Source organism: Podarcis pityusensis (assembly GCF_964106645.2).
Source record: "Podarcis pityusensis genome assembly, chromosome: 4".
Taxonomy (NCBI): Eukaryota; Metazoa; Chordata; class Lepidosauria; order Squamata; family Lacertidae; genus Podarcis; species Podarcis pityusensis.
Window position 1 is genome coordinate 60,326,782 of NC_138027.1, and position 24,908 is coordinate 60,351,689.

The 24,908-nt window shown below is 46.8% G+C and overlaps 1 protein-coding gene across 1 annotated transcript in view; it reads left to right on the forward strand.

The window, feature by feature from the left end:
- The window catches only part of CFAP47 (cilia and flagella associated protein 47), a 189,891-nt gene extending 165,744 nt beyond the window's left edge, over window positions 1-24,147 (forward strand). The window contains exons 62-63 of the mRNA XM_081003912.1: window positions 22,935-23,103; window positions 23,816-24,147. Of these exons, the coding sequence (XP_080860038.1) occupies window positions 22,935-23,103; window positions 23,816-24,025 (379 nt within the window). The 3' untranslated portion in view covers window positions 24,026-24,147. The remainder of the gene's footprint in view (window positions 1-22,934; window positions 23,104-23,815) is intronic.
- Window positions 24,148-24,908: the final 761 nt, after the last annotated feature.

A 24,908-nucleotide genomic window follows, 5' to 3' on the forward strand; every position in this document is an offset into this window, starting at 1 on the left:
TCCTGTGTAATTATGTGGCATAAAAAATAAATATATTGTCGAAAGATGTTCTGTCTAAAATGATGGTGTTCCTTGTACCTAGAGCATTTTGGGGTTTGCATTTGTTTCTTGCAACAAGTTTCAGGCACTGCCCTAGCTCTGCCTTGCCCTAACAAAAATGAATGAATGATTGAATCAAAAAAACAATTACTAAACAAAACGTACCAAACAAAAATTCTGGTTAACTGAAAATGTTACATAGTTAGATAATGATATCATCTACCAGGAAGTGAATCAGGGCAAATTACTGAGAGTAAATTAAGGCCTTTCTCCCCGGGCTCCATTTTGTATCAACGTGTGTATGTTGTATTAACTAGGAAATAATGGAAACAAAGATGAAATCCTAGTCATTAAGCAAGGACTCGATAGCAGACTGTTGTTACAGCATTTCCAATGGTATCTTAGAATGTTAATAATTAGTGGTAAATGCAAAGGATTACGTTACATTTAAAAGTACAAGGCAAAGCTGGGAAAGGTAGTATTGTTGCAGGACACCTCCACCTCTGAGTAGCACGAGATTTCAGGGTTCCAGGTACTTATCGAGGGTTCATGTTCCCTTTTATAAATGAGGCACAGTGCAGACTTTGGTGTCATTCTGACATATGGTTTATTTACACCTATATACAACCTGAGCCTGTGATGGAGGGGTTCACAGCATCAGCACCCGAAGAGGGTCTTGCTTCTCCCACAGCCAAAGCCTTGGATCCCTGCAGAAATCAGTCAGGCGCTCTCTCTGCCTTTTCAAACCTGCTGCTTTTGCCTCCAGCTTCTCGCTCACATAACCATCCCAGTTCAACTCCCTATCTGTCAGTTGCCCCTTAATTCCCCTTAATGACTCATCACCCAGGCTGTCACTTCACAGGAAGCTAGTTTGGCTTGATTGGATATTAACACTTGCTCAATCCAGGTATTAGAGGGGTCTGACACCATCTTAACACCCCAGACTCATAACAGTATATACATGAGAGACCTCATTGTCTTCCAATAGAAGAGTGGGATTTAATTCAATAAATAGAAGATAAATATGTTTGCAGCATAATATAGTGGTACCTCGGGTTAAGTACTTAATTCGTTCCGGAGGTCTGTACTTAACCTGAAACTGTTCTTAACCTGAAGCACCACTTTAGCTAATGGGGCCTCCTGCTGCTGCTGTGCCGCCGGAGCACGATTTCTGTTCTCATTCTGAAGCAAAGTTCTTAACCTGAAGCACTATTTCTGGGTTAGCGGAGTCTGTAACCTGAAGCGTATGTAACCTGAAGCGTATGTAACCCGAGGTACTGTACCACTGTACATTTATAAGGATTCTGGAGAGGGATAATTTCAAAAGCCTATAAAATCTTGCCTCAAAAACATGGTGATGTTTTAAAACTCCCAGATTCTTCTCCCACTAGGATTTGAAGCCCAAACAAAACAATGCCTTGGCTGTCCATTTCTTTCCACTGACTCAGCAAAGTCCTTGTCAGCCAGGGATCATGAGAGCTTTGAAACCCAAAACCAGAGCCCTCACCAGCTTCTTAAAATTAGGTCTATGTAATATAATGGAGCTACGCCACTCCATTACATTGCACAGGGCTTGATTTTAAGAAGTGCATGGGGCAAAATCTGGGATGGGGTTGGAACTGTAGCAATAGCTCCTCCCTCTTACGTCATGTTTTGCCCCACATATCTTTTTTCCTACTCTAATAGGAACTAATGGAGTAGATTTCCTTCTCTGCCCATAAGATTTGATGGTTCCATTCGTTTCTATGGCCAGGGTGGTCCAGTACATTGTATGTAGATTCGGGTCTTCCTGCATTCTTACCCCCTGCAATCTATTGGCAAGCACTGCTGCTTACAAACATATATTATCTCAGTCTAATTCTATGTCTCAGGGTTGTTCTGAAGATAAAAAGGAGGGGGGACAATGCACAAAGCCTTGAGCTCCTAGGAGGAGTAAACATGAACAATGAAAACAGCCCCCCACATTCCTTTAACTGCTACATTCCACAGTGCCGATACTTTAAAGCAAAATGAGAAAAACAGAAAAAAAAGCTTGCCAACCCAGGTCAAGAATGACATGCAAAAAAAGAAATGTGTGCACTTTCACAACTTTGGCAGCTGAATCATCTACCTCACAGTATTGTTGTGAAGATAAAAAGGGGTGAAGGGGAAGGCCACGTACACAGCTTTGAGCCTTTCTTGGTAGAGGAAAAGGAAGCTACAGTATAACATTTGCTCACCATGTTGAGAAATAATAATAATAATAAATATTTTTTTTATTTATACCCCGCCCTTCCCAGTTCAGAAAACCGAGCTTAGGGCGGCTAACAACAAATTTAAAACTCTTAATTGTAATACAACATAGAAGCAGCATAAAATACAGTATAAAAGCATGACTAACGATAAATAAGCAAGTAAAATGCCTGGAAAGTTCATGCACACCGCTCCATGCTTTAACTGCAAGATCACACAGCCCAGGCATTTTAGAACAATAAACAATTTGCCAACCCTGATTGAAACAAACAAAAGAGAACACACAAGAGGAAAATATCTCATGGTAGCCCTGCCCTCCTGTTATGTACTGAGTTGAATAGGATCCAAACTGTAGCAGTCTGATTGGTCCTAGAACAATAGGATCCAAAAGGCAGCAGTCTGATTGGTCCTAGAACAATAGGATTCAGAATGCAGCAGTCTGATTGGTCCTAGAACAATGCAGCAGTATGATTGGTTGGCAGGAACCACCCAATCCTGCTCCAGATAGAAGTGAATCCACAACCTGATTGGCTTACAGTAGAATTCCAGAATTAGCCAATCATGTGCAGCCCATTGTGTAAATAATGTATATAAAGCAGATACTGTGAGGGGACATTCATTCATTCCTCCTCACCACTATGAGCTGAATAAAGAGCATGAAATCACTTTGCGACTCTGAGTATATTTCACTGGCGACGAAGGTGGGATCCCGCTGAGCTGACTGCCACACACAGCACCGCAGCACCGCTGCCTCGCACCGTGTATCCAGGCTTCAGCTCCGGGGCACAAGGAACTCAGAATGGCAGCCAACAGCAGCTTCTCGCCATTCAACCCAGCATCTGGAGACTGGGAAGCGTACGCCTCCCGTTTCACCTTCCTCCTAGAAGCCAAAGGGGTCACCGACGAAGAAGACGCCAAGAAGAGGGCGATATTCTTCAGCGTCTGCGGAGAGGAGACGTTTGAAATCGCCCGGGCTCTCCTTGCGCCTGAAGACGTCGCTACTGTTCCATACAAAACAATAATGGAACAGCTGAAGGGGCACTTTTCGCCGCAGCCCTCAGTGGTGGCTCGTCGAAATGCCTTCTACGCAAAGCGGCAAGCCCCTGGGGAAACCATAACTGGGTTTGTGACCTCTCTCCGCCAAGCCGCCCGGTTCTGCAACTTCTCAGAGCTGGAGAACATGCTTCGTGACCGCCTCGTCGGTGGCCTGAAGGATGAGAAGCTGCAACGGCGCCTCTACGCTAAGAAGGACCTAACGTTCCAGGTCGCTCTGGAGGAGGCCCTGGCAACAGAAGCTGCCGAGAGGTCGACCCAAGAGGCACGGCCGAGCCTGCCATCCCAACCGAGGGTCCACCATGAAGACCTCACCGACGACTCAGGATCCGACAGGGAGGAGGTGCACCGAGTACAGCAGCGCACTCAAGCAGCGCACAGACCACAGCTGCCTCGACGAGAAGGAGGGAACTGCGCAAGCTGCGGGGAGAGTCACGAGAGGAGGACCTGCCGTTTCCGCAACGCAGAGTGCAGGCAGTGCAGAAAATCGGGACACATCGCCCGGGTGTGTCGGGCTCGGCCCACCCGACACCAGGCATCAGATGACCAATCCAAGAGCCCCAGGTCCCGGGGCCCAACGCACCAAGGCAACTCGACGGAGCTCACGGACTTCCAGGTATACCAGTTGCCCCACCCCAACATAGAGAAAATTTATGTAGAGGTACAGATAGAGGGGGCCCCATGCCGCATGGAGCTTGACACGGGTTCAACTCTATCCATAATCTCGGCAAGGACCTTAAGGAAACTGTGTCCCACTGGGGGTCCCAAACTCAGGCCGGCCCCATTCACCCTCCGGGACTTCCAGAAACGTAAGGTCCCCACAATGGGGGTGGGGACCTTCAGGGTGCAATACCGAGGGCGGACGCGGCAACTGGACTTGCTTGTGGTCAAGGGCCCCTACATTAGCTTACTGGGATTGGCATGGTTTGGACCACTGGGGCTAGCTGTCACCGGGGTGAACCACACTAGCTTACAAGTGGACGTGGACGCCATATGCAAGGAATTTCCAGGGGTTTTCGATGGGAAATTGGGACAGTATACGGGCCCCCCCATTGCGCTACAGCTTGACCCCGCAGTACGACCGGTCAGGCTCAAGGCCCGCCGGGTCCCGTTCGCCTTGAAACCCCGTATAGACGAGGAATTGGACCGACTCGTAGAGCAAGGAGTGCTGGAGCCGGTGCCTAATGCTCCCTGGGAAACCCCAATCGTCACACCCGTCAAGCCTAATGGTTCGGTCCGCATCTGCGCAGACTACAAATGTACCATAAACAAGGCCCTCACGGCCCACGCATACCCAGTGCCAGTGGTCAGCCATGTCCTTGCCACCCTGGCTGGGTCGAAAATTTTTGGCAAGCTGGACTTGGCCCAAGCATATCAACAGCTGCCAGTAGATGAGGCCACAGCAGAGGCACAGACGATTGTGACGCACAGAGGAGCGTTCAGGGTAAAGCGGCTGCAATTCGGTGTCAGCGTGGCACCAGGCATATTCCAGAATATAATGGACTCTCTCCTTAAAGGGATTCCTGGCGTCACCCCCTTCTTCGATGATGTGTTGATTGCCGGCCCCACACCAGAGGAGTTTGAGGACCGCCTCCGCACCGTTCTGCACCGTTTCCAGACGGCGGGTCTCAAGGTGAAGCGGGAAAAATGTCTACTAGGAGTGCCTCAGGTGGACTTTCTGGGATTTATGGTGGACGCAGAAGGGGTCCACCCGACTGGGGACAAGGTACGGGCCATTTGTGATGCCCCAGCGCCCAAGAGCAAGACTGAACTTCAGGCCTTCTTGGGACTATTGAACTTTTACCATTCCTTCCTTCCCCACAAGGCGGCGGTAGCGGAGCCCCTACACAGACTCCTGGACAAGCGGGCCCCTTGGGTGTGGGGCCAGCGCCAGGAGGCCGCATTCCAGGCAGTCAAGGACTTGCTTGTCTCAAACTCGGTCTTGGCACACTTCGACGAGAGGCTGCCGGTGGTGCTAGCATGCGACGCCTCACCCTATGGCATTGGAGCTGTCCTGGGGCACCAACTCCCGGATGGAAGAGAGGTACCGGTGGCGTACTTTTCCCAGACACTCAACACAACCGAGCGGAACTACTCGCAAATCGACAAGGAGGGTCTGGCAATCGTAAAGGGAGTAAAAAAATTCCATGATTTCTTGTACGGGCGGCCCTTCACCGTGGTGACTGACCACAAGCCGTTGCTTGGCTTGTTTGCCCCCGAAAAGCAGACCCCCCAAGTGCTGTCTCCTCGCGTCCTCAGGTGGTCAATTTTCCTTGCCAGCTACCAGTATGCACTGATTCACCGACCTGGGAAGGCGATGGGCCATGCGGACGCCCTCAGCAGGCTACCACTACCGGAAACAGGCCCTGACCCAGCACCTGCACAAGAGGTTATGAGCCTGGAGCTGCTTCCCGACCGCCCCATTCAGGCACAAGAAGTTGCACACCATTCCAAGAAAGATAGGGTCATCTCCCGGGTCCTGGACTGGGTGTGGAGGGGATGGCCCAGCAGCAGCCCCGGGCCAGAATTCGCCGGCTACACAACCCGCAAACATGAACTGTCGGCCCACAAGGGGTGCCTGTTATGGGGAAGCAGAGTCGTTGTTCCCCAGCCCCTCTGCAAAAGGGTCCTCACAGCCCTACACGAGACACATCCAGGGGTAGTAAGAATGAAGGCCCTTGCCAGGAGTTATGTGTGGTGGCCGGGGATCGATGGAGAGATAGAGGCCTGGGTCAAACACTGCCAGGCCTGCCAAGAATCCCGCCCAGATCCCCCAAGGGCCCCAGTCCAGTCCTGGGAGTCCGCCCGAGCACCATGGTTACGCCTGCATGTGGATTTCGCTGGCCCCTTTCAGGGGAAAACATTCTTCATAGTGGTGGACTCCTACACCAAATGGCTGGAAGTCGCACTGGTACCGTCCACTTCCACGTCCGCAGCCATCCGGGTACTACGCAGGCTGTTTGCAACCCACGGGCTCCCTGACACTCTCGTCTCAGACAACGGGACTGCATTTACGTCAGGAGAATTCCAAACCTTCACAGCGCAGAACGCCATCCGCCACATCCGTTCGGCGCCGTTCCACCCTGCCACCAATGGCCAAGCAGAACGCATGGTGCGGACCACCAAGGACACCCTTCGCCGCATGACGCAAGGGGACTGGGAGTACCGCCTTGCCACATTCCTTCTAGCACAGCACAGCACCCCCAGCTCAACGACTGGCCGGAGCCCCGCTGAACTACTAATGGGTCGGCGCCTTGCAATCAGATTGGACCGCCTTCACCCCGATAGAGCTCAGGATGAGGTAGTGGTGGGGGAAGGCAGGAACCCCCGGACCTTCGAGGCCCAGGACCCAGTGTACGCAAAGAATTTTGGGGCAGGCCCAGCATGGGTACCCGCCACAATCACCAGGGTCACTGGCCCCGTGTCGTACGAGGTGCTAACGGATGGGGGGCAATGCTGGCGCCGCCACTGCGACCAGATACGGCGACGATTCCCGGGAGAAAACCAGGAGGAGGACAGGTCAGAGGAGTCCCAAGGGAACAGCGGGGCAGTGAGGCCCATAGAGCAGGAGGGGCCAGCAGGAGAGGCAGAATCAGTAAATACAGAGAGGACCCGTGAGGCCGAAAGGACACCGGAACCAGAACCACAACTGAGCGAGCCGGTTGCACCAGACCAAACAGCCGCATCACAGCCAGCATCCTTGGAACACGAGCCAGAACCCGGAGCCCGGACCAGGGAACACCCCAGGCCACAACGCACACGTAGGCCGCCGGCATACCTTGAGGACTATGAATGCGACCTCCCGGGCAGGACTGGAACTTAGAGGGGAGGGGTGTTATGTACTGAGTTGAATAGGATCCAAACTGTAGCAGTCTGATTGGTCCTAGAACAATAGGATCCAAAAGGCAGCAGTCTGATTGGTCCTAGAACAATAGGATTCAGAATGCAGCAGTCTGATTGGTCCTAGAACAATGCAGCAGTATGATTGGTTGGCAGGAACCACCCAATCCTGCTCCAGATAGAAGTGAATCCACAACCTGATTGGCTTACAGTAGAATTCCAGAATTAGCCAATCATGTGCAGCCCATTGTGTAAATAATGTATATAAAGCAGATACTGTGAGGGGACATTCATTCATTCCTCCTCACCACTATGAGCTGAATAAAGAGCATGAAATCACTTTGCGACTCTGAGTATATTTCACCTCCTCAAACTGTTTTCCTGGTGAGTCAATGCTGCTTTTGTTTTTCCTGCTTGCTCCCAGTGGCAGCAAACACCTTAAAAGCAGAGAGATGAGGAGGAGGAGGCAGCAGCAATGCTGGTATGTGCCACAACCACACCCTCAGACAGTAGCCCTAGGGAGTCCTTCTCTGGGTGGGAACATACAGTGTATGGAAGGTATAGCCACAGATGCTTGCAAGCATGATGTAATTGTTGCTTCCTGCTGCCACAGGGCAGGCCTTCTTGCTTCCCTCTGCTGGCTGGCTCCTGCTTGAGTAGCTCTTACCTGGAGGTGAAAGCGGCCTGTTTTGGTGCTCCTCTGCCTCCTTGCTCCACCCTCTCTTGCTACTTTCTTCTGCTCCTGTGCTTTCCAGTGGCTGAAGCACTGCAAATGGGCTTCCTTGTGGATCTGCTTGCAAGTAACACAGACAGGTAACAGTTGCTGCTCCATATGGTAGACCCATTCTGACATTGGGCCCGGTACCACCTATACCCATCTCTCAGTGGGCCTGCCTCTGTGAGTGAAGAAAAAACACTATGGGAATGAAAACATGGGGAAAGGGCCAAATACACCATGATCTGCAGGCCAAATACACCTCCACAGAGGGGAATGTAGGTGGGGAAAAGGACAGAGTATTTCTTATCAGCCCTTGGATTGAGCCTAAATTCTGTTTTTCTTTTTCTTTTTTAAGAACTCAGGTAATTTCTGAAGTAATCTAAGGAAAGCTTTGGGAAGCTTGCCTATCTCTAAATAGTGGGAACAAGGAAGTTTTCATAATTTCTAAATCTAGCTTTTATTGCCTGTTCAGCTAAGTGTTTGGAAGAGAGGCGAGAGTGCGAGTTGAAATCTTAACTTCCTCACTTTCAAAGGATGTCCTTGGCCATTATTGATTTTCTGCAAAGAGCCCACTTCTCCCGTCTGTGTACCTGAGATGGACAGTTGCTATAGCTATCGCTCATGGCTGTCAGCGGAGAGGACCCTTCAAAATATGGCAGTGCTTTCTGTCACAATGGTGAAGCTATCAGGTTCAATAGAACAGGCTGTTTCTGAGCACAAAAGTTGAAGTAATTGCATTGGCAATGCTGTAATCTGCTGGTAGGTGTTTGATAGTAGTGAAGAGATCTAATGTTCCAGGAAAAGGTATAATAAAGTCTGAATCATTATAGTTATATAGAAAGAGGATCCATGATGCAAGCTTGCTGCAGCGTATTCATGTCAGAGAAACCATAGAACAGCCTTTATTACACTTGGAAAATATTCCTCTCTGCCCCTATTTTCCCCATTCTTTTTATTCTCTAGCAAAGAATGTAGTTTGTTATGCTGACAATTCCCTTGATGAGTGCCCTTCTTCATATGTTTCTTCATCATCTTCTGAGGAATAGGAAAAACCTGCATTTGTTACACAGGGAAAGAAATCTGGCCCTGTTGACCTCATATCTAGAACTTTAAAGTACAGGAAGGTCATAAGGTTTCTAGCTTAGTAATGAAGGATTGGATGAATATTTGGATGAATATTTGAAGCCACTGTTTAAAATAACAGCAACCTGGCATGCCTTTCTTCTGTGAAAATGACTCTCATTCAGGTGTGGGAGGTGTGGGACTTATGAGCTAGAAGGCCTCACTTGCCTGACTACAGTAGGAGAGTGCTATGAAAATGAATGGTGCTGTTATACTTCTATTCGTTAGGGAAAAATATAGAACAAAATATTGATGCCAGAACACCATAGCGTTGTGCACAGTCCTAAGCATATTGTAAATGAACTCAGCAAATCATACTTCGAGTAAAAAATGTTTAATATAGTTCTGTTAGTATGTTTTTAAATGTTTTATCTTTCACTAAATGTTGAAATATCCTTGGAAGTGTTTTTAATCTGCAGGCCAAATACACATATTTTACACATCACAGATCTAAATTGTGGGGTACATTACTTTCAAGATAGTGGCAATTAGTACTACTTTTAATGCTTTTATATAGGACAGGGATAAAGAACTGGATCTGCCCATATCTGGTCCACCCTCTGCATCCCACTTTTGGCAGATGTGAACAGCCATCCATCATAGAACATCATGGGAAACCCAGCCAGATCGGCGGGGTAGAAATAATAAATTATTATTATTATTATTATTATTATTATTATTGGATGTCAGGTGATTGAGATGTCAGAGAAAGAATCAGTAGTGCACTCAAAGCATGCTACTGATTTTTTCCTCTCAGCCCCACTTGTATTCAAGCTATGGCTGCAAGGATTAATGCCAAAAGTTGGGCTTAAATTCAGCACCAACTGCAAGGCCCACTCTTGGTAGGGATCAACTGCACATAAGAGCTCAGACGTAGTGAAAACAATCCCAGCAGGTCTTCCAGTTTGTGCCCAATTTAAATGGCATAGAATGCAAGCCCCACTTGCCAAGGAACAGTCAAAAGTGTGGATCAAACCCCTTACCTTTTCCTTTGCACCCGTGGCTTTACTAGACATCATATGCTGCCCTAGGATCTTCTGGGGGAAAGGTGGGATATACTGTATTTAGTAAACAAACAAACAAACAAACAAACAAACAAACAAACAAACATGACAGCATGCATGGGGCAGATAAGGTTGACTGGGGTAAAATGCCATTTATCAAATAGGTCACATACTGCATTTGTCCCAGGAAACTAATACTTCATATTATTCATTACTCTGGTTGTCATCCCTCCTGGTTTTGCTGAACAAGCATTTTTATAGTGCTACCAGGAGAAGCTTAATTCCTTAGGCTTGCTATCAGATGAAGAATTGCCAGAATGTGGAATTCCCGATACTTTTTAAATCCTGAAAGTCTCAGGGAAGCTCAGACTTCTCTGTTTTCCTTAGATTTGATTAGGGCTTTTTCTCAGCCAGAACTCACCAGAAGTCAGTTCTGGCACCTCTCAGGTAGGCACCATTGCTATTCTAAGAGAATGATGGAGGTGTTCATGGTGAGTTTCTGCATCTCCCCCCCCCCCGAAAATTAGCACTGGGTCTGATGATTGTAATATTTATACCCACTCACCAGAAAGTAATAGGTGAGGCACCATGGTGCTGTACTATAAGCACAAGACAATGTAATTGAAGTGTGGCAAGTCTCACTGGGAAAAGCAGCACTTATTTCCTATCCCAACCATAACTAGGTGTGCCATGATTGCTGGTTGGCCATTTATTTCAAAAGTCAGAAAGAAATGAGGCATGGGATCATACTAATGATAAATATAGTAAGCTTGTATCATGTTGAAAACTATACAGTGGTACCTTGGCTTAAGTACTTAATTCGTTCCGGAGGTCCGTTCTTAACCTGAAACTGTTCTTAACCTGAAATACCATTTTAGCTAATGGGGTCTCCTGCTGCTACCGCACCGCCGGAGCACAATTTCTGTTCTCATCCTGAAGCAAAGTTCTTAACCCGAGGTAATATTTCTGGGTTAGCAGAGTCTGTAACCTGAAGCGTATGTAACCCAAGGTACCACTGTATACAAAAAGACATGTACAGTGGTACCTCGGGTTAAGTTCTTAATTCGTTCTGGAGGTCCGTTCTTAACCCGAAACCGTTCTTAACCTAACCTTTTGCTAATGGGCTCCCACTGCCGCTGCACCGCTAGCACGTGATTTCTGTTCTCATCCTGGGGCAAAGTTCTCAACCCAAGGTACTATTTCTGGGTTAGCGGAGTCTGTAACCTGAAGCGTCTGTAACCTAAAGCATCTGTAACCTGAGGTACCACTGCATATATTTTCACTGTCTAAATGAGAACATTGACAGAAATAGGCACCCCAAACCTTAGCAGCTGTTGAGTGGGCATACATACATACATACATACATATATGCATTTATATCAGGTCTCTGCCAGATTTTATGAAGAAGTAGGGAAAGTAAGAAAAGAATCAAGTCCCTAGTAAAGAGTATGGTGTGTGGGGTATAGAAGTACAGTGGTTAATATAAACCTGATGTGAGCAAAATGTTACTCATATGCGTAGCAAGATTTCCTTGATACTGAAAAATACTTACTTCCGGGTTGGCGCCTCTGGCAATGGCGGATTTCCTCCGATCGGGAGGAATCCGCTCCGTGGAAAAGAGGGTCTGAACCACCACAGCGAGGCGGAGACCCATCAAAAACCACAGGCGGGAGAAGCCTGTGGACGTGGGATTCGGCCGGTACCTTTGCGCCCCCCCTACTCATGGGGAAACCCGATTTCGGGGTTCCGGAGCAACGTGGGGTGAATGGCGCGGTGCCTTGAATCGACTGCTTCTTTCACGGAGTGAAGCCGCATTGCTGTTGCCGGAGAGCGCTGACTTTTTCCTGTGGACAATTGGAGCTTAAATAACTGTCCGTGAGTAGAACGGAAAATTGGAATAAGAAATTTCCTTTAATTTGGCACTGAAGCGGAAAGGTATAAACAGGAAGTCTGCCTTCCGCTTTTTGTAAATAGATTGAAGCAAAGACACGGCAAGCTAGAGATTAGAAAATCGTTTGTAAAGGATCAATTTTCATCATTTAAAATTACTGAACCCCCCCTTGGAAACAGGAGAAGAGGGGGGAACTTTTTCTGGACTGATTAAACTTGCAGAAGACAAGTAAAGAAAAGCAATTCTCCACCGTCCTGAACCTGGGAGCGGGGTGTCAGGACAGACGTCTTCGGGAAGTTCATTGACTATAGACAAACGTTTTTGACAGATAGTTAAAAGAAGAGAAACATATTGATTCCCTTGTTCCCCTTCGCATCTAAAAGGAACAAAATATTGACAAAATATCTGAAAAAGGAAACTTTGTTGTTAGATTTGCTTTTTTTTTAAAAAAAGAGAGAGATGGATACAAATAGAAGCTTTTTCCCCTAGAGGGAGCTTGTGAAACTGTTATTAAACTCGAACTGGGGAGCTTTGCAGCTGCAGTAGATTAAGATCGTAAGAACAGACTCTGACCTTCAACAAGAATGTACTCGGAGGCTCTGGTGTTGGCCTTTTGTAAGACAAGTGCCTTATTGGAACAGTTACATGAGAAGATGGATTTGATGACTGTTGGGATCGGAAAGTTTGGACAGGCAGTGGGTACTTATTTAGAACCCACTCAGGAATTAACTCAGGAATGTGCTTTGACAGATCAGATGAGGGAGGAGGTTGTTGCTGGACCTAGTGAGGCAGAGATGGAGGGAACTGTGGCCCAGCAGGAACATGAGTTGTTGGACTTGACGAATGAACCTGGAGAAAGCCAGATTTGGAGAGACAGAGTTCTGTTTGGCTTGGAGATGGGGGGCTGGATAGACCCCCCTATGCAGGGATGTTTTGACCTTTCAAGTCTGGCTTTGGGCCGGGAGGCGTTCGGAGTTGTGCGGGCCCTTAACTTTGGAGGGACTTTGAAACATGCTTTTAAGTACCACATGGAGTTCAGTCTTGACTTTGGAAAAGGGGCTGATCTGTCAAGAAGGGACAAAAACATTGTCAACCTGTAGTCTACCCGAGTGAAAGGAGCAGAAGACAAAGTAAAGCACAGGTATAAATATGAAGAAGATCTGCGGATGGGACATGGAAGAGATCCAAGGGCCTCGGATATAAGGTTACCAGGTTGATGGACTAGATGGATGGGATAGAAAGGACTGACAAAACCCGAGACCAGGAGAAAGAGACGTTGGATGAAGATTGGAAGAAAGTTTTAAACAAATTATTTAGGAAAATCTTGTAAAAGTAAAGAGTATTAGAAAAATGTTGGAATGGGACTTCCGGGTTGGCGCCATCGCCGAATGGCGGACTCCCTCCGAGCTCCGGAGGGAGCCTGCTCGGCAGGGGCTGGGTCCTACCGCACCGGCGATGCGGGGACCCTTAAAAACCACGGCCACGGAGGCCGTGGACATGGAGACTCGGCTGGCACCGCTAGCGCCCTCCCGACTCGTGAAGGAGCCTTTTTAAAGGCTACGGATCGGGTGCCGGGGAGAAGCGTGGTGCTTTGAGTCCTCTGCTATCCCTGCCGAGCGAAGCCGCATGCCATTTGGCGGAGAGCGCTGACTTCTTCTATTGAAAATTCGGACTTCTTAACAACAACCCGTGAGTAATTTGGAAACCGGGTTCAAAAGGAGAAAAAAAAAAATTTTTTTTTTCGGATTGGACACGAGCGGGGGGGGGATCCAAAAAGGAAGTCAGTCCCCCTCCCTACTGTAAACCTTCCAAAACAAGGATGGTGGAAACCAAGGTCCAAAAAGATTTGTATTGCTGATAAAAACTAAGAATTCCACGATGGGGAACTACAAGAACTGTGCTGGAGGAAGAATTGAGGGAGAAGGGAAACGTGACCCCCCCCCTGGGAACCGGGGTGATTGAAGAGAGAGCCTGGTGAAAAGAGTCGGAGATTTTGACAGCTGTCAAAGTAGCTGTCAAAGTCGGAAAGCAGAGAGGATCTTATTATGAGAACTTTGCTGGTTAAATTTGTTACAATTTGCTATAACCCGTTAAAACTTGGATACAAAATGGCGAAAACATGGATAACAATCGGACTTTTGGACTAGAGAAAACAAAGTTACAACAATCCCCCTAGAGGAGTTTCGGGACATTACAAAGATGGTCGTAAGTGGAAAAATACCATTGGAATTTTACAGGACTGGTTATCTTCTGGGAAAGCTGCAAAACGGAAATAATATTTTGTCTACAGGGTGTTCAGCTAAAGGAGACAATAGAATTTTCTATTGAAGAAAGGAAGGGACTGAACGCAAGTTTTTGTTCCTGAATAACAATAATCCCTGCAGAGTTACTAAACTTCTGAATTAGAACGTTTCAGCAGCGGAACAAGAGGAAATTGGACCACAACTTGGAAAGAACAATGGGGGGAGTTTTATTAAAGATTTGAAGTTAAATGTCTTAAAAAATAATTATAAAAAGAAAAAGCCAGCAAGGAGTTGGGGGAAATAGGTGATTCATGGACTTTAAGAATTCCAGGCAGATAACACGGTTTGGTGGTCAGGGGGAAATTAAACCGGGGACAGGGGGGGGAGAACTAAAATCCAAAGGCTTGTCAACTTTTTTTTTTCTGAACTGGCTCTTTTTCACCTATTATACTTTTTATTTCTTATTTCTTATATTTCTATTGTGTGGGGTGTCCTTATTTTTTAAAAAAAAGGGAAATTGTGGAATGAAAATGGGGTGGGCCCTGGGGAGAGAACTTTTGTTTTTTATTAAGGGTATTGATGAGGAGTGTATAAATTTTAAATTCGAATAATGGTTTAAACAAATTAAGTTTTAATTAGAACTGAGAGCTTGTGGAGCCAACAATATGAAAGGGGAATATGGTAGGGGTGGGGGAAGGGGGGAGTCCCGGAAAGTGGATTTATGAAAATAAGGCTTTGAATGTATTTTAATCTTTACTTTCTGTATCTTTGAAAATCTTAATAAATATCATTTAAAAAAAAAAGAAAAAGAAAAATGTTGGAATGAAATTATTTGGCTTTAACAGAAATGTTAAAAAGAATTATGTAAGAATATGTCATGGTTAAGAGAATTTGGTATAAATAAGATTTAAGTTTTAAGTTTTAGGGCCTTTTATGGTAAGATAAGGTTAAAATAGATTAAGGTAATTTAAGATAAGGTTAAAATAGATTAAGGTAATTTAATGACAGAATATTATGAAAGATGGAAAGGATTTGCTGAGATAATTAACAACTACAATACAAAAACGGGAGGTGTGAGGAGGTCGATGAAACAAGGTAATGACAGTTAATGATTTGGGAATATTGGATTTGTTTTTAAATTTTTTGTCTATTTTTGCTTTTTGATTTTGATGTATTATGTGTTTTGTTTTTTTCTCTTTTTGACCTTTTTTTTTTATTGATTCGTATTGTTTAAATGCTACTTGTTTTTTCCTTCTTTTTTTTCTTTGTTTCTTTGTAATCTTAAAATTCTCAATAAATATTATTATTTTTTTTAAAAAAGATACTGAAAAATACTTAAAATGTCTTATTGGAAAATGGCACTATGGAGGCACCAAGGTAATATTGGCCCCTGGCTGGGTTACCTAACAGTGTAACCAACCTTTATTTCATTAAGGGGTTTTGAGCTTTCTCTCCAAAAGTGCAGTGGGTTATCCATAGAGCTGAAATATCTTTCGTTGTCTAAACTTCATGCCCCAGAGTGATTGATTAAAGCAAAGTTTCTCTTGGACAGGTACATAATGCAATCAATGATGATAAATGATGGGCCCTTTATACTCCTGTAGTTATGTCATCATTTTCTTGAAAAGTGCCTATCAACTATCTTGCGCTTGTCATATTAAACTTTACCACTGTAAATTATCTCATGATAATAAGACTACCTTGAAATGTGCATTTCAAACAATACCCAATTGCTTTTTTCTTTTTTCAAAAAGCTCATTCTTAACCTTTCATAATTTTTGCTCCTCAAAAAGCTGTTTATATATATAAAAATAAGGGAATTGTGGAATTGAAAAAGTAATTTTTTATTTATCTGACAAATTAAACTTATTTTTTTATTTCTGTGGACCTGGATCAAATTGTCCTGTTCAGCCGTCCTGCTTCTATGTTTAATCAACATGCAAGGGGGAGGGGAAAGACAAGCACACTAACTCCTCCCTCCTTGCCCTCCATGAGTTGCATGGATAACTTCTGCAGCAGGGAGCCTTTTCAGCTCATAGAAGATTCCCACATCTTGATTTTCCAGGATTTTAAATCACACAGGGAGCCTCCACTAGTAAAGAAGACTCCCTGTTGAAGTTATCCCTCCAATTTATGGATGGGGGTGGGAATGAGAAAGCAGAGTTAGGATGCTCCCCTCCTTCCGTGCTCCCCCTTACGTGTTAATTAAACACAGAACACCTGAAGAAGCCTTGCTTTTGTTGGGAACTGTATTTTGAGTTAGAGATTGCATTGTTTATATAAAAAATGGCTGTGTACAGAAGGAAAATACGGTAATCAGTGCAATATTCGCTTTGAAATACCAAGTGACCCAGTTTACCTTTGCGACATGTTCTTTAGAAACTAATTAATATGATTGGGTATAATCTAATAAACTTGAGAACACATCCACAGATGTATGAATAATGTAGAGGGCCTAAAAATAATATTTGGGGATTATTATTATTATTTTGCAGAGAATTACTTTGCAGTCATAAATTGCTTCAAGAGCCAAGATTACTTTAGTTGTAATAATCAAAAACTGCTACAAAATAAGCCCTGGCTCAATTAAGAATACATATGGTTCTTAGGATGAGGGCTGTCTTTAGCTGTGTACTATCAGTGCCATGAAATAGTGGGCTTGTGCTGGATTTACAAATTCTGGAAGCAAAAACTATTCGCAGGGTAGTAATAGACCATTCCCTAATCCAAGTGGGGATGTTTTTTATATAGTAAGTCTGGTCTGCAGTAGCAAGAACTGAAAGCAGCAACATGTTCTAGCACAGGCATCCTCAACCTCAGCCCTCCAGAAGTTTTTGGCCTACAACTACCATGATCCCAAGCTAACAGGACCAGTGGTCAGGGATGCTGGAAATTGTAGTCTCAAAACACCTGGAGGGTCGAGGTGGAGGAAGCCTGTTCTAGCATGTCTACCCACTCTTTTAGGGTCAGTGTTTTTATTTATTCCCTAAAGGCAAGTTAGACAATTTTTTCTTTGGTTACTGAGCAATCCAGTATTTTATTACTATTTTATTACTATCACTAAAAGTGCCCTGTTATGTACTGAGTTGAATAGGATCCAAACTGCAGCAGTCTGATTGGTCCTAGAACAATAGGATCCAAAATGCAGCAGTCTGATTGGTCCTAGAACAATAGGATTCAGAATGCAGCAGTCTGATTGGTCCTAGAACAATGCAGCAGTATGATTGGTTGGCAGGAGCCACCCAATCCAGCTCCAGATAGAAGTGAATCCACAACCTGATTGGCCTACAGGAGAATTCCGGAATTAGCCAATCACGTGCAGCCCATTGTGTAAATAATGTATATAAAGCAGATACTTTGAGGGGACTTTCATTCCCTCCTCACCACTATGAGTGGAATAAAGAGCATGAAATCACTTTGCAACTCTGAGTATATTTCACTGGCGATGAGGATGGGATCCCGCTGAGCTGACCGCCACACACAACACCGCAGCACCGCCACCTGCCGCACCGCTGCCTCGCACCGTGTATCCAGGCTTCAGCTCCAGGACCCAAGGAACTCAGAATGGCAACCGACAGCAGCTTCTCGCCATTCAACCCAGCATCTGGAGACTGGGAAGCATATGCCTCCCGTTTCACCTTCCTCCTAGAAGCCAAAGGGGTCACCGATGAAGAAGATGCCAAGAAGAGGGCGATATTCTGCAGCGTCTGCGGAGAGGAGACGTTTGAAATCGCCCAGGCTCTCCTTGCGCCTGAAGACGTCGCTACTGTTCCATACAAAACAATAATGGAAGGGCTGAAGGGGCACTTTTCGCCGCAGCCCTCAGTGGTGGCTCGTCGAAATGCCTTCTACGCAAAGCGGCAAGCCTATGGGGAAACAATAATTGGGTTTGTGACCTCTCTCCGCCAAGCCGCCCGGTTCTGCAACTTCTCAGAATTGGAGAACATGCTTCGTGACCGCCTCGTCGGAGGCCTGAAGGATGAGAAGCTACAACGACGCCTCTACGCTAAGAAGGTCCTAACATTCCAGGTCGCCCTGGAGGAGGCCCTGACAACAGAAGCTGCCGAGAGGTCGACGCAAGAGGCATGACCGAGTCTGCTGTCCCAACCGAGGGTCCACCACGAAGACACCACCGACGACTCAGAATCTGACAGGGAGGAGGTGCACCGAGTACAGCAGCGCACTCAAGCAGCGCACAGACCACAGCTGCCTCGACGAGAAGGAGGGAACTGCGCAAGCTGCGGGGAGAGTCACGAGAGGAGGACCTGCCGTTTCCGCAATGCAGAGTGCAGGCAGTGCGGAGAATTGGGACACATCGCCCGGGTGTGTCGTGCTCAGCCCACCCGACACCAGGCATCAGATGACCGATCCAAGAGTCCCAGGTCCCAGGGCCCAACGCACCAAGGCAACTTGATGGAGCTCACAGACTTCCAGGTATACATACCAGCTGCCCCACCGCAACGTAGAGAAAATTTATGTAGAGGTACATATAGAGGGGGCACTGTGCCGCATGGAGCTTGACACGGGTTCAGCTCTATCCATAATCTCGGCAGGGACCTTAAGGAAACTGTGTCCTAGTGGGGGTCCCAAACTCAGGCCGGCCCCATTCACCCTCTGGGACTTCCAGAAACGTAAGGTGGGGACCTTCAGGGTGCAATATCGAGGGCGGACGCGGCAACTGGACTTGCTTGTGGTCAAGGGCCCCTACATTAGCTTACTGGGATTGGCATGGTTTGGACCACTGGGGCTAGCCTTCACTGGGGTGAACCACACTAGCTTACAAGTGGACGTGGACGCCATATGCAAGGAATTTCCGGGGGTGTTCAATGGGAAATTGGGACAGTATACGGGCCCCCCATTGCTCTACAGCTTGACCCCGCAGTACGACCTGTCAGGCTCAAGGCCCGCCAGGTCCCGTTCGCCCTGAAACCCTGTATAGACGAGGAATTGGACTGGCTCGTGGAGCAAGGAGTGCTGGAGCTGATGCCTAATGCCCCCTGGGAAACCCCAATCGTCACACCCGTCAAGCCTAATGGTTCGGTCCGCATCTGCGCAGACTACAAATGTACCATAAACAAGGCCCTCACAGCCCACGCATACCCAGTGCCAGTGGTCAGCCATGTCCTTGCCACCCTGGCTAGGTCAAAAAAATTTGGCAAGCTGGACTTGGCCCAAGCATATCAACAGCTGCCAGTCGATGAGGCCACAGCAGAGGCACAGACGATTGTGACGCATAGAGGAGCATTCAGGGTAAATTGGCTGCAATTCGGTGTCAGTGTGGCACCAGGCATATTCCAGAATCTAATGGACTCTCTCCTTAAAGGGATTCCTGACATCACCCCCTTCTTCGATGATGTGTTGATTGCTGGGCCCACACCAAAGAAGTTTGAGGACCGCCTCTGCACCGTTCTGCACCGTTTCCAGACGGTGGGTCTCAAGGTGAAGCGGGAAAAATGTCTACTAGGAGTGCCTCAGGTGGACTTTCTGGAATTTATGGTGGATGCAGAAGGGGTCCACCCTACTGGGGACAAGGTACGGGCCATTTGTGATGCCCCAGCGCCCAAGAGCAAGACTGAACTTCAGGCCTTCTTGGGACTATTGAACTTCTACCATTCCTTCCTTCCCCACAAGGCGGCAGTAGCGGAGCCCCTACACAGACTCCTGGACAAGCGGGCCCCTTGGGTGTGGGGCCAGCGCCAGGAGGCCACATTCCAGGCAGTCAAGAACTTGCTTGTCTCAAACTCAGTCTTGGCACACTTCTACGAGAGGCTGCCGGTGGTGCTAGCATGCGACACCTCGCCCTATGGCATCGGCGCTGTCCTGGGACACCAACTCTCGGATGGAAGAGAGGTACCGGTGGCATACTTTTCCCAGACACTCAATGCAACTGAGCGGAACTACTCGCAAATTGACAAGGAGGGTCTGGCAATCGTGAAGGGAGTAAAAAAATTCCATGATTTCTTGTACGGGCGGCCCTTTACCGTGGTGACTGACCACAAGCCGTTGCTTGGCTTGTTTGCCCCCGAAAAGCAGACCCCCCAAGTACTGTCTCCTCGCGTCCTCAGGTGGTCAATTTTCCTTGCCAGCTACCAGTATGCACTGATTCACCGCCCTGGGAAGGCGATGGGCCATGCGGACGCCCTCAGCAGGCTACCACTACCAGAAACAGGCCCTGACCCAGCACCTGCACAAGAGGTTATGAGCCTGGAGCTGCTTCCCGACCGACCCATTCAGGCACAAGAAGCTGCACACCATTCCAAGAAAGATAGGGTCATCTCCCGGGTCCTGGACTGGGTATGGATGGGATGGCCCAGCAGCAGCCCCGGGCCAGAATTCGCCGGCTACACAACCCGCAAACACGAACTGTCGGCCCACAAGGGGTGCCTGTTATGGGGAAGCAGGGACGTTGTTCCCCAGCCCCTCCGCAAAAGGGTCCTCACAGCCTTACACGAGACACAACCAGGGGTAGTGAGAATGAAGGCCCTTGCCAGGAGTTATGTGTGGTGGCCAGGGATCGACGGAGAGATAGAGGCCTGGGTCAAACACTGCCAGGCCTGCCAAGAATCCCGCCCAGATCCCCCAAGGGCCCCAGTCCAGTCCTGGGAGTCCGCCCGAGCACCATGGTTACGCCTGCATGTGGACTTCGCTGGCCCCTTTCAGGGGAAAACATTCTTCATATTGGTGGACTCCTACACCAAATGGCTGGAAGTCGCACTGGTACCGTCCACTTCCACGTCCGCAGCCATCCGGGTACTACGCAGGCTGTTTGCAACCCACGGGCTCCCTGACACTCTCGTCTCAGACAACAGGACCGCATTTACATCAGGAGAATTACAAACCTTCTCAGCGCAGAACGCCATCCGCCACATCCATTCGGCGCCATTCTACCCTGCCACCAATGGCCAAGCAGAACGTATGGTGCGGACCACCAAGGACCACCCTCCATCGCATGATGCAAGGGGATTGGGAGTACCGCCTTGCCACATTCCTTCTAGCACAGCACAGCACCCCCAGCCCAACGACTTGCCGGAGCCCTGCTGAACTACTAATGGGTCGGTGCCTTACAATCAGATTGGACCGCCTTCACCACGATAGAGCTCAGGATGAGGTAGTGGTGGGGGAAGGCAGGAACCCCCGGACCTTCGAGGCCCAGGACCCAGTGTACGCAAAGAATTTTGGGGCAGGCCCAGCATGGGTACCCGCCACAGTCACCAGGGTCACTGGCCCCGTGTCGTACGAAGTGCTAACGGATGGGGGGCAATGCTGGCGCCGCCACTGAGACCAGATACGGCGACGATTCCCAGGAGAAAACCAGGAGGAGGACAGGTCAGAGGAGTCCCAAGGGAACAGTGGGGCAATGAGGCCCATAGAACAAGAGGGGCCAGCAGGAGAGGCAGAATCAGTAAATACAGAGAGGACATGCGAGGCCGAAAGGACACTGGAACCAGAACCACGACTGAGCGAGCTGGTTGCACCAGACCAAACGGCCCCATCACAGCCAGCATCCTTGGAACACGAGCCAGAACCTGAACCCCGGACCAGGGAACACCCCAGGCCGCAACGCACACGTAGGCCGCCGGCGTACCTTGAGGACTATGAATGCAACCTCCCGGGCAGGACTGGAACTTAGAGGGGAGAGGTGTTATGTACTGAGTTGAATAGGATCCAAACTGCAGCAGTCTGATTGGTCCTAGAACAATAGGATTCAGAATGCAGCAGTCTGATTGGTCCTAGAACAATGCAGCAGTATGATTGGTCGGCAGGAGCCACCCAATCCAGCTCCAGATAGAAGTGAATCCACAACCTGATTGGCCTACAGGAGAATTCCGGAATTAGCCAATCACGTGCAGCCCATTGTGTAAATAATGTATATAAAGCAGATACTTTGAGGGGACTTTCATTCCCTCCTCACCACTATGAGTGGAATAAAGAGCATGAAATCACTTTGCAACTCTGAGTATATTTCATACCCTTAGGCTCATGATGTACTGCAACACTAATCTGGGTGATGTTGGCCTTCATTTCCTTTTTTGATGTTTTGGTTTGATCCGTTACTGCCCTGGAACCTGCAGAGAGAGGTGGTGAATGGAGAATTGCATTTTCTCATTTCTCCAGCTGATTCCCAGGCACAACTCTGCCCTATCCTACAAGAAGGATGTCAGCAACATTTCCTGGAATGCAAGGTTCTGAACTCTTACTGACTGGCCTCTTATATGCTGGCCAAATAACCTTTCCAGTAGAGCTTGTTTGTTTTTTAAGTTAGGACTTATTAGGTCAATGATTTTCCTAACCAATTGTGTTTTAGATTCTTGAAGCTGCTGTTACTACGGTAAGTGTATGTGTGTGTGTGGTGTGTGTGTGCGCGCGTGCGTGCATGCACTATTTCTTGCAGCTTCTCCTTACTTTGGAAGATTCCCAGATTCCTTGAAAGAAGTGTGGTAGATTGAATGGAACACATTTGCCTCCTTCTGTCCAAGTAAGGAGGAAACCACTAGTTAGATGAATGCCTGCAGTAAGGAGGATAAACTTACATTAAAAAACCATGTTAGTATATATATATATATATATATATATATATACGCGCAAGTATTACAGCAAGCATTTCAGAAAGTCTCTTCAATAGGCAGGCTAAGAAAAGCAGTAAATGTAAGAAGTTGAACAGCAGGAAGCACAGCTATAAGGCACCATTAATGTTTCATTGCTGATCTCCTGTAGCAGAATACCAATTATTTAGGACTACCGTTGCATGGTAATAAATGTTGTATGATATATTTTGAATGCTCTTCACTTAGGTACCCAGAGCCTTACACGGCATACTTCCTAACAGGCAGCGATCCAGAATTTGCTGTATCGCCTCAAGCTGGGGAACTTCTTCCACTTGACTCGACAGGAACCTGGATCACTGTTGGATTCAAGCCTAATATGTACAGCAAGAAACACACAGCAACATTAGTAATACAGGTGAGCCCTGACAATGGGATGCCTGATAGGGAACTTTACTGTAGTAAGCTCATGGACTTAGGGATTTTTTCTCTAAAATAAATGCTTATAAAATATCCTTTCTGTGGCTAGATATCTCCTCCTAGTGAAATAGGTCAGCTCTACTATAAAGAAGGTACCTGAAAATGACTTTTGTTCTTGGTTGCTGTAGTATCCATATCACACTCCATCCATGTACAGAATTTACAGTGCGGAATTCTGAGTTGCCTTTCCTACCCATAGTGTGAGATGGCTCACTTGACCCAAACAAAGATGCTAGAAGTTGATGCTGTTTATTTCAAGCACCCCATTAATCCCTGGGGTACAAATAAAGCCAGCAGCCCATTTATTATTTCTGCTTACTTCCTGCTGTGAACTAATTCCCTCAGAAGCTGCATCTCAAACTGTTGAGCATTAACAAGAGTTTTGATTACCTAGGGCGTTAGACAGTATACATATTTCTAACACTCTGATCTTAGTTCATAAAACGAAATGTTCTGCCTTGCTTTATTATTGCATGGTAATGTTTTTTTGCACCATGGTGCAGTTCTGGTAATGTGGCTTTTTGAGGCACCCCCTATGCTGGGAACAATAAATGACCCAATTACACACATTGTGGCAGATAGCTGTTGTCTGCTTCACAGTAATAGACTATGAACTCATTTCTAGTGAAATTTCTCTTTGGTGCTTTCAGACCACAGCAATGCAATGGATGTATGAGATCAACGGCCTGCCCCCACAAACTGTACCACCAAGTTCATCAGCAAAAGTTGACTGCAGGAATACCTATGTCAGATCAGCTACGGTGCAACAACGCAACTTTGTACGGGAAAATATGAAGCTCTTATCCACTGGCGTGTCCTCCACCATTAAAGGAGCACCTCTCGTTCTAAGAGCAAAATAAAGCATAATGCCCTCATTTTATAATTTTTTTTATTTTTTAGAAGAGTTGTATTTACTCAGACTAAATACTTTATACATAGTGAATTGTAAAACAATAAATTTTGTAACAATTCTAGTGAGCAACTCAGTGCAGAGTTTGTTTTACCAATTGGGAGAATGTGTTGGGAATTTTTGCTGAGTTTCCCTGATCAAGTGGTGATAGCATATTAGCATAAAAATACTGCAGGATCTGCAATGTCCTAACATTGGAATACCACTGCATCATTTTTAGGATAGCCATAATAGAAAAACCAAGCCCCCCAAGTATAGGGTACCATTGCAATCTACTACTGGTATTACTGAAGTTAATTAAGCACTTGGTTAGGGGCTTCCCAGAATCAAAGTCATTTCATTAACCAATGCATGTGCCGCATTGAATACTAATGCAATTTTATTAATACTAGTTCAATACAGGTGGTTTTAAAAAATACTTTTTGTTGCTTCCTACTTGTATCCTTTTTGACTTTCTGTAATCTAAGAACTACAAATTTTAAAAGTTGTTTTGAGCATTGCAAACAGCAAGGGCGCTTGGTAATGCCGGCCCCGCAGGATGCATTTATAATATTGATGGTGTGGAACTGGTAGGAGCTACTGATTTACTGTCTCTGCTGTGTCAGCTTCGTTGGCAAGAGTACAGTGAAATTATAACAGTAGCACAAGAACTGTGGAATTCTGGCTGAGCTATCCTTGGCAGAGAAGTGGGGGAAGATGCTGTAAGACACACTTAAATTCATTCAGTCGTGAAGACCGCAGGGATCTGGGTCAGCCTGCAACATACATTAAAGCATTCAACAAGTGGCACTTTCTTACAGTGAGATAAAATGAATGGGCATTATGTGGGTGCA